This window comes from Macadamia integrifolia, chromosome 3, assembly GCF_013358625.1.
Source record: "Macadamia integrifolia cultivar HAES 741 chromosome 3, SCU_Mint_v3, whole genome shotgun sequence".
Classification (NCBI taxonomy): Eukaryota; Viridiplantae; Streptophyta; class Magnoliopsida; order Proteales; family Proteaceae; genus Macadamia; species Macadamia integrifolia.
The window spans coordinates 36336273-36352272 of record NC_056559.1 but is presented as its reverse complement, the minus strand read 5'-3'; the positions used below and the strand labels follow the sequence as shown (position 1 = coordinate 36352272).

The window sequence follows — 16000 nt, the reverse complement described above, 5'->3', positions numbered from 1 at the left end:
GGGTAAATTGGAATCACCAGAGTCCAGAAAATCAAAGAGGGGAAAAAAAAAAAACTGCAAAAGAAATTCTTTGTTGTTCTTCATCCTTCTTCAAGGTTTCATCTCTCTTAAAAGTAAGAATATAAACAGTATTTCGGAACAAGTTTTAAGGGAATACAGAAATAGAAATGGCCTTGGAGACTTGTTTTCAAGTTAGCACCATGACTGCCACTACTAGAGCTTGTGTTCTAAATGCTCACCACTCATTTGTCTCCAAGGAGAAGTTCAATTTGCCAACATGTAAGGGATTGAAGCTCTCTGCAATCTCTCGTTTATCATCATCAACTTCTTCTTCTTCTTGGCCCTCCTCTTTATCTCCTGTCGATCACAGATGCCTCAGATCCCGCATTGTCTGCAAAGCCCGAGAAGCCGTGGATGAAGGTAAGTCGTTCTCTCTTCAATCCATTTCAACATTTCCTAGCTAGTCCTCTGGTTGAAGGTTGCTTTATCAGTGAAGGAAAACTTTGTCCTTCCATTTTTTTGGTAAACCAGTTTCTTAAAATTAGTACTTAAAACTGAAAATAAGAGGCTAATGTACAGTATCTTCAATTCTATTTAGTCCAATCATAGTAACCTAATTAATCACTAACACATCTGCAAAATATTAACTGAAGTAGTCTTCAGCTTAGACATTTTGACTTTCCCTTTAGATATCAAAATTGCAAGCCATGTATATCTAATTTCCTAACTAGATAACCATTCCATGACTCCTCAATTCCTCACAAGCTCTCCATATGAGGCTTAAATTGTTGGGGTTCCCATTGGATGTGGGTAGTCCAATGTGAAAACTTATGAGGACTTAAAACACCTTCTCCTTAACTGCCAATTTTTTAAGTTGCGTTCAAGCTACTTGAATCCCAGACACAACTAAGTTAGGTTGTGAAGGCAAGAATTCTTCAATCTTCCACTTGAAGGACCTTTTAATTAGCACTTGTAAGTTCAATCAATCTTAAGAAATGAATTCCTTTTGGTGTTAGCTAACCAACATGTCCTCTGGGAATCTACAGTTCTGGTGGTGACAGAAACAACCTGGGAAAATGAAGTCATTGCAAGTGAGAGGCCAGCTCTGGTGGAGTTCTGGGCACCTTGGTGTGGACCTTGCCGGATGATTGCACCAGTGATAGAGGACTTGGCGAAGACGTATGCGGGCAAGATTGTTTGTTACAAGGTTAACACCGATGATTGTCCCAACATTGCCACCAAGTACGGCATCCGGAGCATCCCGACTGTGTTATTCTTCAAGAACGGAGAGAAGAAAGAGAGTGTTATTGGTGCAGTGCCACTCTCTACTTTAACTGCTGCTATAGAGAAATATTTGGATTCATGAAGATGGATTAAGAACCCTATTATGGAAAACAATTATCAAATCATCAAGTATTGTAGTCCATGATGATTTCCTGAATTTCTTTCTGTATATCTGTAATCAATTACAATGAAGTAGTAGTACTACTTCTGTGATTATATATATTTGGAAATATAATCGAATCATCAAGTAGCTTTGTTATTTGATTAAATCTGTCAAGTGACCTTTCAAGGCTTTCAACCATTAGCTTCACGGACAGGAATCAAACAGTAATGGTAAACTAGCCAAGTTTTTCACATTTGACATCAAAACAGACACACAAAAAATTTCTTATTTGACAAGAAAATTTTCTGTTTCTGCCTTCTTACACAGAAACAAACGGATTCATTATTTAAAAAAGATTCTTATTTTACGCAATGGTGCTGTACCTTCTGCATGGTTCTGTGTCCTGGTAAGCGGCTGTTATCGTAGTCTTTTCTTAGGTAACTTAAGAATTTATCAAGGTAAAACCCGCAAGCCCACTTCATTATGCAACCTAGTGGCCGTCTGCTGAGTCGAGAAACATATAATGGTAAGGTCGTTCTGCCGTGACTTAATTTGGATCGAGAAACATCCTCTCCGTAAAATAGATTGTAAGACTGACTATATGCATTATATGACCTTCCCTCCGTGATATACATTGCTTCAATTTTGATCTACAGGAACCTTCTGCCTACAAGTGGGACTTGACCTTTTTCTATTATGCTTTAGATTTTGAAAATAAGTTGATAAAATAAAATCCGGGTCGATCCCAAAAACCCTAGAATCAACCCTCAAAAATGAAAACGACTGTCGGGATTTGTCACGGGCAAGTCCAATCCAAATCGACCGATTCAACAGATCCTTGTCGAAACATTTCTTTCTTTGCACCTAACATGACGAAGAAGCCTTTTATCATAAAACTAATGACGCAAGTGATCTCATCCAAATGTCTATAATCGCAGAGCCAGCCTGAGCACCCTTTTTCTATGAAGCAGGTTGGGGAGGTGCGAAGAAACACCCATCCTTCTAGTGCACTACAATGCACCGCAAAGGGGCACAGAATGAAAAATTACAGCAGACCCAATACGCATCCCAAAGAATGTGACCTCGATGATTCCCCATTTTAGGGGTGTTAGTGGTGAAAAGCTTCTATATGGAACCATAAAATACAAGGACTTCCCATCAGTAACCCTCATCACATACGTAGGTGACCCAAAATGTGGGGAAAGAAAAAGAAAGAAACCCAAAGCTGATGTGGTGGATTACAACGTTTCAATGGACACTACACTATACTTTTTTACCTTTCCTGGAATTAGTACAGAACTGGAAGCTGTGGTATGCTTGGACTACATTTGACACAAGCAGTCTGGATATATCTGACACTGCTCCAACAGCATCCATCGAAAACACACACTTATCATTCAAAAAAAGCCTTCTACGGGGATGATTTCCAACCGAATTGGAGATTATTATGGTAGCTGTTTACTGTACCAAGCCCACTTAACAGCCGATTCCCCAAATCTTCTTGTTGATAGTTCATTCCAGAGTCCTGTGACATTGATGGCATGCCAACCCGCCCATTCAACGCCATGGAGTTATTGCCCATCGCAGCTCTAATTCCACTAACTGTTGCAGGTGTACTAATTCCAACACCCATGTTACCAAATCCCCCACTGCCAATGCCTGAACTGTTGGCAATCCCATTTCCAACCAAACAGTTTCCGCCATTGAGAGCCGTGTTATTGCCCGTCTGCACGATCCCATTGATGTTTTTCATGTCGTTTCCCAAGGAACTAACACCACCCATACTACTCCCTCCATTTAGCTGATGAGTAGACATCATCATTTCTTGTATGATCTGCTGGACACAGCTCTGGGAATCATTTGGGTCAGCAGCCTCAGTGGGCTGAGTTGGCTGTTGCATTGCAATGGTCGCTGGTGAATTTGCACTACTCATCTGGTTTGCTGCATTCACTGTTGTTGCTGGTAAGGCACTATGAGAATTCTGAGGATTGTTAGACGAAGGTGTCGGTGATGGGAATGGGGATGATGGGTTTGTTTGAGCCTGTGGTATTGAACTTGAGGAAGCCGCTGCTGATGGGATCTGCACTGTACTCGCACCATACGGACTGTTAGCATTGGTTATCGAGTTTTCCTGCCTCGAATTCATGGAGTTCTGGTGGAGTAGCCCAACAATAGGGTTCACAGATGTGGAAGTGGATGCTGAGTTTAGGGAGTTATTTACACTAACAACCGCATTGTTTGCAGTGAGCTGCACACCAGTGGCCTGGACAGAGCTCTGATCATTGCTAGAGTTTTGCACCATGGTTTGTTGCTGTTGCTGCTGCTGCTGCTCAGCTTGTTGACCTGGACTTTGAAGCCCAGATGAAGCGCTGGTTCTCCGAGGGAAGTTGATCAAACTTGCTGAAAGGAAGAAAAGAGTCATCAACTACAAATACCAATAAGGTTTCTTATAACAAACAATAAAGGACCCCACAGAAACTCGCTTGTTTTTAATAACTCCTGCATTAAATCCCCTAAACCAGCCATCAAGAGATATCCTGACCATGAAATTAGGATCCCATGGATTACTAGCTGCCACTTCTCTGTAGTTCCAACAAGGATGTCACACATCCACAAATGGATTTCTGAGGTTTCCAACCAAGCCAAACATAAATTATTCTGAAGGACAATATTAATGCTGATCCCTACAAAAATTTTATCCACCTAATAATTCTACTTTGCTCTCTCCAAATTTTGATCGTTCCGATTGGGGGAGAAAACAGGGAAATTCCATATAACCCAACATGTACGGGACAGATTTCGAGCAGCTTATCTGGAGAAAGAAAGGCTATTCATGGGAGTGTTTTGAGTCCCTTCTCCCTAGTTTTTTTGGATTAAATAAACTTGACTAAAATGATACTGAAATGCCTGGAGATCAGTGGTCCAAAACTGGCAGTTTTTATGTATGGTGGGTTTTGTTACCCCAATAAAAGAAAAAAGCTGTGGCTTGGTGGTAAAGTATCTTTATTAAAGATATCGTGTCAGGACTGGGGTCTATAGTTGAACAGTTTTCAAGCATTCTTTCAGAACATAGGTAAATTATGTTATGCGACACCTGAATCCAAATGTATCAACAATCAGAATATTTGTCAACTTGCCAACACTTTTAAGGCTGCTAACATTCTGATCTTGGGAGAAGACTATTTGGGTCCCAGCTGTCACCAGTCAAACAATCTTAGTCCCAAGGGATCAAAAAACTGATCCTTCCCAACCAGTTACACACAGAAATCAAATCTTGCTCAACTAAATATTGCCATGAACCCTGGGATCTTCCCCCATCCATTCTCTGCCCCCCGCCCCCTGGTTGGTTTGTTGGCCTTTGTTTTTTCTTTTTCTTTTCCCTTAGGGAATGTATATTTCTTCTCTCATTCTCTTCTTTGGTAATGAATTTTTTATTCACCAAATATATATATATATATATATTGCGGCATGACAAGCATCAGTTCCATGCACGAGGATCCTGCACCACCTCACTGGAAAATTTTCAGCCCAGAATGAGTAAGAAAAGTGACAAGTTTGCTCCGAAGTTTCAAATATGTCGCCATAAGGAAATGGATATAAAATTAGATCTTAGTAATTTTGAGCCACTTCTACATTTTTTACTGTAATGCACCCAACCATCGTGGTATGGGGTCCTCTATTACATGGACACACCCACAGCCTGCCATGTGGCAGTTCATGAAGAAGAGAGAAACATCATTAAGCATAGCAACATTCAGTATTTCCATAAAATTTGTGCAGCATGCACAATTATGGCACCATAATTGGCATCTCTGGCACATTCAAATCTTTCCAATAATGAGAATTCAAACCATACAAAACACAAGATCAGAATACGAATATTAAGGGGGGGTGGGAGGAAATAGGAAGCTTTACCCATAGGTCCAGTCCCTGTTTCTCTGCTATAATCAATCAAATCTTTCATGCTGTTAACGACTTCTGATATCTGCAAATTTTTACCCACAAGACACATCAAACAAATGAATAAAAATTCCATACAACAACAACTCAGCCTTATCTCAACTAAATGGGGTCGGCTACATGGATCTGATCAGATATAGCAAAAAGAAAGTAGAAGTAAAAAGAAAGGAACACATCACAACACAACAAATCAGAAAAATCTCAACTAAACGGGATCGGCTACATGGATTCTTGCCCCCCCCATAGGATCTATTCGAGGTCAAACTTGGGACAATACCTAAACTATGCATATCTTTTCTCACTATTTCTCCTATCGTCATTTTAAGTCTGCCGTTATCTTTTTTGGTTCCTTCAATCTGAATCAAATCACTCCTCTGTATTGGTGCATTCTCAAGCCTCCATTGAACATGGTCATACCGCCTCAAACGACTTTCTCAGAGCTTATCATGAATCGGGGATTCGGGGCAACTCCCAAATCTTCTCTAATATGATCATTTCTTACTTTATCCTTCCTAGTTTTGCCACAAATCCATTTCAACGTCCTCATCTCTGTTAGACATAGTTTGTCTATATGACGCTTCTTAATAGCCTAACATTCAGCCCCGTACATCATAGCCGAGCTGTCCTATGGAACTTTCTTTTGAACCTTACACGAATATGTCGGTCACACAATACTCCAAACACATCTCCCAACTTCTTCCAGCCCACCTTAATCCTCTATGAAACATCATCTATGTCACCTTCTTTATTTATCGTTGACTCCACGTACCTAAAATGATCACTTTGCGGTACCTCTCCTCAATCTTCACCATTTCACTATCCATCGTAGTGCAACTGAAGCTACACATCATATACTCGTCTTCATTCTACTTATCTTAAAACTTATTGATTCCAAGGTCGATCTCCATAGCTCCAACTTAACATTAATCCCCGCTCTCGTCTCTCCACCAAACAATGTCATCAACAAAAAACATACACCACCAAAACCCATCTTCAATGTTTGTCGTTAAATCATTGATGATAAGCGCAATCAAGTAAGCACTTAAAGTTGATCCTTGATGTAGCACAATTGTAATTGGGAATTCACATCCTTGCCTTCCCACGGTACTCACATAGGTCATCATGTCCTTATACATGCCTTTAATTATATCTACATATTTACTCGATACCCTTCTATTCTCTAGTACATGCTAGATTAGCTCTCTAGGGACTTTGTCATACGCTTTTTATAAGTCAATAAAGATCATATGGAGATCTTTCTTGCAAGTTCTAAATCTCTCCATGAGCCTCTTGAGTAGGTAAATAGCTTATGTCGTGGATCTACCAGGCATAAAACCAAATTGGTTTTCTAAGAAAGTAGTTTCTCTTCTTAGGTGGGCTTCAACAACCTTCTCCCACGATTAAATAGTATGACTCGTTAGTTTTATGTTCTAGAGTATTGCAACTCTGAATCACCTTTATTTTTGTACATAGAAACCATAGTTGTCATGGTGTCGCCTTGGCGACGATTTGGCATCCTGACGGAAAAGTTCATGGCAGTGCTACGATTTACGTGACTCACAAATGGCAGTCGCCATTGGCTGATAGGCGTCGCCTATGGCACCGCCATGGACGCCAAGTCACACCTGATTCACTAGGCGGTCGATTTTTTACAAAATGCAGAGTGATTTTGATAGGGCTATGTTGATTTTTGATGATTTGATGTTGCTTAATGTTGGTTTTATATGTTATAGGGTATATATTGTAGGCTTATAGCATGCTAAATAACTTTAGAAAAATAGGGAAAATAAAAAATAGCATACTAAATAACTTTAAAAAATAGGAAAAATAAAAAATGACACATGGGCGATTTGACCGCCATGGCAACACCATAACAAGCGATTCATCACCAAATCGATTAGCCACCCCTCCACCGCCAGTATCTCTATAACGTGTGGTGTCAAGATGAGTAATGCAATCTTTTGGGTCATTCCTCATGGAAATGTCTTCATTTAGTAGGCCACAAAAATACTCTTCCCATCTCGTCATTATGTCCTCATCTCTTACTAGCACTTTGCCATCACTTTAATATACCTCACATGATCAAAATCTCTACTCCTTTCACTCATTTTAGCTATTTTATACAAATCTTTTTCCCCTTCCTTTGTGTTCAGATTATTATAGAGGTCCTTATATTTCTTAGCCCTTGCTTATCCCCACAATCTTCTTAGCTTCAATTCTGGCAACATTATATCTATTTTTATCTTCTATCTTTGTCGTGTCTTCAAACTAGCTTTCTTAGTCTTTATGGCTATCTGGACCTCATCATCCCACCAAGTCTCCTTAGGGGCCTGGCGAATACCTTCTGTTTCTTCATGAAGAGCAATTCTATGCACGATCAAATTCATTGGAAAGAAGCCCTTTACAGTTCCTTTTGCAAGGACAGACCCATGTAAACAGAAACTAGACTAAGAAAACCATCTAATGGCAGGAAAAATAAAATTGGGAAAATAGATAAGAAAATGAGAGAAACAGATAACATTTATGTAATAAGACAAAGACAAAAAGGAACACATTATGATGATTAAGCCAGTTTACTAACACCTTTCTCATTCTCCTCAAGCACCTATTATCATGATTATCACAAGAGAAATTTAGTTGACAGACTAAGTTATATAATCATCAAGCCAAGACTTCCAACAGAATAACATGTCTTTGAATCATGAATCTAGATAAGAAATATTTCAGCCAAAGATCACGAACTTTGTCCGCATGCATTTTTATATTCCTTGTTGAAGTATTGACAACTTTGTACCTAAGAACTAGCAGCTGATCCACGGGCGCTCAGACGAGCTAGCAAACATGTTCTACAATTGAATATCTCATTTACACATAATGCAGATAGGAATCAAAATCCATAGCAATGAAGGTCAAAATGAGTTTTAACTTTTCCAAAATTTTAAAAAGGTGCCCAGGAGAAAATGAATTCAGTCTGGATTACGATAGCCCTAAAGGCCAGGAATCACCACAGATCACATCAGTTATTGACTTATTGTGTATTTACCAGAGGACTGAGGGAACCGTGACTTCGATCTTTGAGATTAAATTCCCATTGCTAATAGGAATTGAGACCACCTAATTGCAGAACCCAATTATTATTGATTTGGACTAATTGATTGGGTGGTAATCTAATCTGACAGCTAGACAACTCATCATTAATACATACAGCATAAAAACTGACAAATTCCTGGATGTTTGAACTCCTACAATCTAAATCAAACCTAAGATAAGACGTACATCATTATACATAACTATGGAAACCCAAATCTAACGGTGGTCAGTTCAAGTAAAGTTACAAGAATCACATCAATGAGATGAATTTAGAAAAGTGAGAACTGCATACAAGATGCAACAGCAGCTCTGCATTTTTGAAATGTTAGTGGACCCCAACAAATTAGTCATGGATGCAGAACACCCAACCATATTCAAGCTATCCTCCAACATTTAATTCACAGATGAAAGTGGAAATCATCAATTTATGTTAATCACAAAAGAGTTAGCACACTACCTGAAGACACCGCACGTATCTCTTCGTATATCCTAAATCATTTACTAAAGGCACCTCCAAAGCTTTTGCCAATTGGCGAGCTGATGCAACAAACCTGAAGCAGAATAGTGTTTACTAATCAATGGAAGTGATTTAAAAATATATATGTATAGATATGGAAATATGCTCAGAATGAGAGCAACCACTAAATATTATTCTAGTAGACACAGAACACATAGACCACTGCAGATGGATAGAAACAAATAGGCACCAACTGTTGCCTTGACTACAAAGAAAAAATATTTAAATGCCTCCATAACACTGAATCAAAAATCGGACTGAAAGCAGGAAGTGGGAAACAGATTAGTTCCAAAGTTCAAAGCAGGAAGCAGTTAAATTTTTTAAGTCAAAAAATGGTTAAATTTCCATCTCAAAATTCTCATGCCACATGGAAGCTCAAATGTTAGTTCCAAACTATTCAACTTATGGGGAACCCCCTCGACCAGCCATATAAACATTTTTTTTTCTTTTTTTTTTTAATTATTTATTTATTTAACCACATGAACAGTTAGGGCCCGTTTGATAACGTAACCAGAAACGTGTTTCTTTGTTTTCTTGTTCTCAGAAACAAAGAAACGGCATAAATACCGTTTGGTAAAAGTGTTCCGTTCCACTTGTTTCTTGAAACATAAATTGAAATTTATAACAATTTATGCTTCAAGAAACATGAATGACGAAACAAGTTTTACTTGTTTCGCTCGTTTCTCGAAACAAAAATGGAGCACAAAAAATCGATATTGAAGACGGAGTTTGACATCACTACCATTCTTAGTGAAGCTACTGCATCAATAACAGTAGACAAAACTGAAGAGGAGTGATCCAAAAGCGCAGAAATGCCAACCAAAGCGGCAGAAGAGTTTTCCAACACAGCCAGCTCTCCATCCGTCACCCCAACCTCCTCGGGCTTCCTCGAATTCAATGCAAACAAGGAATCCAGAAATGCAGATATAGAACCAAAGTCCAAGCTTTCGGGGTTAAATCCAGCATTTAGGGTTTCTACAATCGAATCGGGAGGAAAGTCACGAATACTAGCGTTGGATAGAGCGAGCTTGTTCAATAGGACAACAAGAGCAGCTCGGGATTCTTCTAGGGTTAGAAATCTCGATTCCGAGTTGTTCAGAGAAACCGTAGAGAGGGAGTGTTTCTTAGTTAGCTTATCAGTGACGACAAAATCAATTCTTACCTGGGAGAGACCATTGGCAATGGCGAAGACCGATGACGAAGAAAGAGAAGAACCTTTACCTCCTATCGTTACCACTGAAACCTCTCGTCCAGCCGCCATTGTTGGAGCTCCTCTTCGAAAGAGCTTCAAAGATGGAGGTGTTTCAGTTGGCTTTCTGAGCGTTTCAGCGAACTTTATTCCGCGTTAACCTTAAGTAGTGTTTCAGTTGGCTTTCTTATCAAACACCCAAAATTCTGTTTCTGTTCCCAGAAACGGAAATTTCTGTTTCTGTCGTTTCTTGAAACAGAAACAGCAGAAACGTTATCAAACGGGCCCTTACTTTTCAATGCCGGTACCACAGCGGCACAGCCCACCTTTTTGAGCATACAGGTAATGTTTTTCCTTAATTCCTTGAAAAAAAAAAAAAAGAAGAAATCTTTAAAATGTATTTCTTATTGCAAACTGGAATGGTGCTAATGGATTCAATCCGTCACCCACAGAAGGGAGATAAAGATCTGAGAATAAATGGTCCTGCAGATCCATTAACCACGGACAAGACCAAAAAACTGCAAGTGGTTAATGTCTTCCCCAATACAAGTTGCTAACCATTCAAGTTCTTGGACCATCCTAGAAGTGAAAAGGAGTTGCAATTAAGCCTTGCTGAAACTTGTTTTATAAAAAAAATTGGGTTAATTGGTCCCGTGAATTTAGTACAACTCCTTGATTCCTAGTTAGTCAAATTGTTTAATTTTAAATTTAAATTACACTAGTAAAACAAGAACTTGAGTTCAAAGAAAGGCCTGGATATTGGATATACTTAATTAATCAATTACTTACCAATTCAGATAGGGTACTTCTAACCTCAAAAATGAGTTCCTTAAGTTCCATTAAAAAAAAAAAAAGAGTTTCATAAGCCCTTGGCCAGAGCTACAATAATCGAAGCATTAGTTGCTATTACTTTCTTGGTTTTGCGTCTGTCTGTATGTGGATAATAACAGATTGTATTGGAAGGGTAAAGAATGCAAAGAGACAACCCTCAAAGGCTACAGCTAAAAGAAACAAAAAAAGGCAAAGGTCTGCAAGGAAAAACTCTGAATAGACTCACAAAAGAAGTAATTAGAAGAAGATATGCTCAGTCTAAAACACTTGCTTGGCTAGATTATCAGTCCATTCAGTAGCTGATTTTGACTCCAGCAGAATAAAATGTTCAGAGTAGATCTAAGTAGATGATGTGCATGAATCTGTAATGACAAATTCCTCTATGCACATCCAACCAATGATGGTAGCCAAGTTTCCATCTACAATGACATGCTGATAAACTGCTCGGCCAACAAAAGATATGCTGGCCCACAAGGACCCCCCAAATTCATTCTCAGCAAATCCCATGGCACATGGGCCCAGAGTAAACAGTAAGGGCCTCCCGATTTAGACCTGATCGACCTGGATTGCATAATGAGAAATCATCCAAGATCAACTTCACAAAGCCTTCAGAAGTAGGGGGGCCAAGAGTGGTTTAAAATTTGGTCGATATAACCGAAATTTCATAAAATATTTCAGTTTCGACCGAAATTGAAATGAAATGACCCAAAAAATTGCAGTCTCAAAATAGACCGAAATTTCACCGAAATATTTCGGTTACGACAGAAACCAAGATGTGGTCGAAATCGAAATTTCAAACCTTGGGCCCAAGCAGGAATCAGTTTATCAATCCAAACTCTGGAGGTAATCATCATATACCAATCATTAAAGAGATAATCAGGCTGCATTTAGTAACGTTTCGAGTCAAAACCAGAATTTTTTTGTTTCTGCATTAACCATTTTTTGCCTAAAAAATGGTGTTTGGTAAACCTGTTTCAGAAACAGTTTCACCGAGATAGGAATGAGGGAGCGAAAGGGAATCCAATGGGATTTTTTCTTCACAAAAAGGGTTTCTCAGTCCGATTCACCGAGACAGTGATGAGGGAGACCAGCGATCAGCAGTGTTAAGAGAGAGCAATGATTGAGCGAGAGTTCTTCACAGATTCTTCACCACTCCAGTTCTTCAGAGTTTCAATGAGACAGAAATTTTTGTCCTAGGGCAAATTATCAGGAACATGAATTTTTTTTCAAATGAAAAGTTTCTCAAATGTTGAAACATGCCATGTTTCAACATTTCCCTTTGTTGTTTTTTTTAACCTGGCTCGTTTCAAAAAAACGAAAAAAAGCCAAATGGATGACTACCAAACGCAGCCTAAACAAATGTCCACTGCCCCGTTAAACCATTGGGACGTTTTATTCCTCCCACAAACACCATAGCACTGCTAAAAGGGTAGCCTTTGAAATAATTTTCATCACCCGAGGACCAAAAACCAATTTCACATCTGCTTAAATAAATCCTTAGGAAAGAAGCAATCAACTCAAAACTTCATAAAAAATGGAACTAATTGTCTCATTGAGAAACCGAAACCCTAACCAATAGTAGAATCAGGGTCTTGGTACTATCATTAATTAAACTGATTGCACAGCCAAATAACAAAAGAAAAGGAATCTCAGATGGGGAAATACCCAGGAAAACAAAAACAGAAAAGGAATACTAGTAAAAAAGTTGTAACAGAAGCAGATTGATGGAGAAGTAATACTTGTACCGAACAGTCCAACAGGCTGATAGTCAAAGTTTAATGGCCTTTGGTACCGCTTGGGCCACAAAAAAAAAAAAAAAAAAAGGTGATTTCTCAGTCTCCTAGTAAGATGTGGCTAAAGTTGTTACAGATCATGTCAAGTTTCACATATGAGGCACTAGAGATGTAGTAGAACTTGGGAACCTGACACCCAGGACAGAAGTGCTAACAAAACTGCTGATGAATTTAAAAAAAAAAAAAGGGTTGTTGTCTGGCCTAAATCTGTCTTGGGAATCTATACCACTTAAGTTTGTATGTAGATTTTTCCAGGGTGGGGTTAATACTTCTTCTGGTTAGCTCTTTAGCGGATTATCTTTTTCCCATGGTTCCACCACAGACCTAGGTTTTTTGGCTTTGAAACTTTACCTAAAGAGTTTCTAACACTTATTTCTGCACAAATCTGACCACTCCCACCCCCCCCCAAAAAAAAAAAAGAAAAAATAACATGGATTTCACAACTCTGGTAGATTGAAGGATTTTGCTTCTAAAATTCTTGACAGAAGATTTCAGGTGAAAAATCCTTTATTCTCTCCAAGCTTGCCAATCAGTTCGGTTTTCGGACATTCAGTTTGGTTCAAGTGACTGATAGTGTGTCTCAAAACTCGGAACCAAACCAAGTTGGTTCTGAAATTGAAGACTCAAGCCGAACTGAATGGTTTTAGTTCCAATTTGGTTCTCCCGTGCCACCATCATCTCGACAACAGCGACTCCACTGGAATCACCCTCGTCTGCCTCCTATGTCCTCTAATGGCAACTCCTCCACTGGAATCACACCTCCAAGGACTGAGAACCTCCAGCAGTTCTGCAAAAACCGCATCCCCTGAAACTGGGAGTATAGATCCTTCAACTCTTCTAAAATTGCGGATGATCAAAAAACCCAAAGAGCTTTGTCAATTAAAGCCGTTATATTGAAAACCCATATCCTCATGCTTTTCAGTGATGGCTTTCCTCCTTTCTCTCCCCCTCCTTTTTCTTCGGTGATAGTACCCCTTGGAAGGAGCAGCAGTCAACGACGACAGCTCGGAAGTGAGAATTTGCACAGCTGAAGAAGCAATCGGCAAGCGAGAGTTTTGTATAATGCATAGAAATCAAAATTCATAATCTAAGCTTGTGGGCCCCATGCATAGTTTTTAAGGCGTTGGTAAGGCGACGCCTTAGCAGTGCCTTGGCGCTGATGCGGTCTAGAGATGGTAAGGCAGTGCTCCGCCTTACGTGAAGTGGCGCCTTATGAGTTTTTTTTTTTTTTTTTTTTTTAACACATTTTAAAATTACTTGATGAAGATTCTAAATATAGATTTTTTATTGGTAGGTGTATGGTTTTGTTAACACTTGAGATGTATGAGATCAGCTTTACTCCACCAAAAATAACCAAAACAATCAAAACAAAAACACGATTCACAAACAGGGTTTGGATTTTGTCAAGGGTCTTAAGAAAGGGCTTTGAGAAGGAATCAAAGAACAAGGAAGAACCACTGATCCAGACGACCATTTTGCTCCGGCAGCGAAGATCTTCATTCTTCTTTGATAGGAGTAGAAATATAGTGGATGACCTTAAGGCTTAGGCACTCATTTTGGCATCATAGAGGTAAGTATAACAATACTTGTATTTTTTATGTCTTCTTTTCTTTATATTTATAATTTTGTTTCAGAATTATGTATTTATAGTATATGTTAATATGTTATGATGATTGATGATTGATGAAGATGAACTTAGTTTATTCACTTTATTGATTTGTTTTCTTGATGAATATCTTACATTGGTATGAATTATGAATATGAACCTTTAATATTTACTTAACATATGAGTAATAGGATTCAGCTAGGATTTGAGCCAAATAAATTGGTTTTATAAAAAAATTACACAGAAACGCTTTAGTCGATAAGGCGACGCTTTATGCCCGCCTTATCGCTAAGGCGCTCCAAAAGACCTTCAAACGCCTCTGTCGCCTTACCGCCTTAAAAACTATAGCTCCATGGCCGCTGGCAGTTCTCACCTACTGGTGGCTCCCAACTTCCTCACCAATGGCAGAGCCCCCACCCCCCCGAAAAGAATAAAAAATAAAAATTAAATTTCTCCCTGGTCTTCCCTCTTCAGCTCCGGCGCAGCAGTAGCCATTAATGGCATAAAACCGCTGCTTGCTGCCCAAATGAAGAAGAAGAGAAAAGAAGAATCTCGAAGAGTCAAAGACCACTGCTTCTTTATCCATTTTATATTATATATTCTGTAGTGATTTAATTTTTTTATTCATTTCATTTGAAACACAGGTTGGGTAAATTATATGTTTCCTTCTGTATTATTGTATAACTTTTTTTGTTTTAAACATATACTCAGTTTAAATCAGTTCAATTCGGTTAGAACCAATGGTTCCTTACATAGATCCAGAACCTAACCGAATTTAAAGCCATTTCTTAGAACAAAATTTTATACAGTTTGGTTCATTTCAGTTTATTCAGTCCAGTTTTGATTCTGTTTTGACACCCTTCTCTCTCATTCTTAGTACAAGAAATAAATAGGTTATTCATGCCATGTTAAATGTCAGAATTGTGATGAACCATAGTATGTTACAATTGAAGTTAAACAGAGAGAGAGAGAGAGAGAGAGAGTTTGAATTTCAGAATACGACATTGTTTCACCAAAATTATGTACTATGCAGTGCATAAATTTTTTTAATGTTTGAAAGACTAATGTTAGAATATTACCAAGGCCCTCTTTGGTATCATTTTTCATTTTTATTTTTACCTATTTAACAAAAATCATTAATGAAAACCATTTTTTATCAAAACATAAAAATGGTTTGTTAACTAACAACAACAACAACAACAACAACAAAGCTTAGCCTTATCCCAACTAAAGGTTTGGTAACTACTTCACAAAATTGGTTTTTTTTGTGAGAGATAGTTTGATACCTCTATGTGCAAAATGGTTTTTTGAAGCAATGGATGAAGAGAATCTCTTCACTCAATCTTTTTTATAACTATCTTTCTCCACTTTGGACTGAAAAAGGGGGGGCAAGGGGCTTGGATTTCTAATTACAAAGCAAATGACTACTTTACCCCTCCATATTAGGACTTTAAGCACGTGCTCATTAAAATTCAGTGCAAAAATAACTAAAATTCAATTTTGGTCAAAACACATAAATGACTCTTGATCTATTTTTGGTTTTTGTGTTTTATCATTTTTTTTTAAAATAGAAACAAGCTCCATAAATATACAAAATGCAGCCAAAACCATTTTTGTGAACAAAAAA

At 38.4% G+C, this 16000-nt stretch overlaps 2 protein-coding genes across 3 annotated transcripts in view; one reads left to right on the top strand and one right to left on the bottom strand.

The window, feature by feature from the left end:
• Nucleotides 1-1553, top strand: LOC122073384 (thioredoxin M-type, chloroplastic-like). The gene is made up of 2 exons (XM_042637967.1): nucleotides 1-420; nucleotides 1047-1553. The coding sequence occupies exons 1-2, from the start codon at nucleotides 168-170 to the stop codon at nucleotides 1364-1366; spliced, it is 573 nt and encodes a 190-aa protein (XP_042493901.1). The 5' UTR covers nucleotides 1-167; the 3' UTR covers nucleotides 1367-1553.
• A 921-nt stretch (nucleotides 1554-2474) lies between these two features.
• LOC122073015 (transcriptional corepressor SEUSS-like) overlaps nucleotides 2475-16000 on the bottom strand; it is a 20947-nt gene continuing 7421 nt past the window's right edge. For both annotated transcript variants that reach the window (XM_042637495.1, XM_042637496.1), the window contains exons 8-10: nucleotides 8895-8988; nucleotides 5303-5372; nucleotides 2475-3787 (exon numbers count right to left, since the gene is read on the bottom strand). In XM_042637495.1, the coding sequence (XP_042493429.1) occupies nucleotides 2799-3787; nucleotides 5303-5372; nucleotides 8895-8988 (1153 nt within the window). In that variant the 3' untranslated portion in view covers nucleotides 2475-2798. The remainder of the gene's footprint in view (nucleotides 3788-5302; nucleotides 5373-8894; nucleotides 8989-16000) is intronic.

Excerpts from the sequence above, each read along its gene's own strand:
- LOC122073384 (XM_042637967.1), top strand. The coding sequence starts at position 168 with ATGGCCTTGGAGACTTGTTTTCAAGTTAGCACCATGACTGCCACTACT. Across the intron at positions 421-1,046 it reads CCGAGAAGCCGTGGATGAAG|TTCTGGTGGTGACAGAAACA; the intron begins GTAAGTCGTTCT and ends GGGAATCTACAG.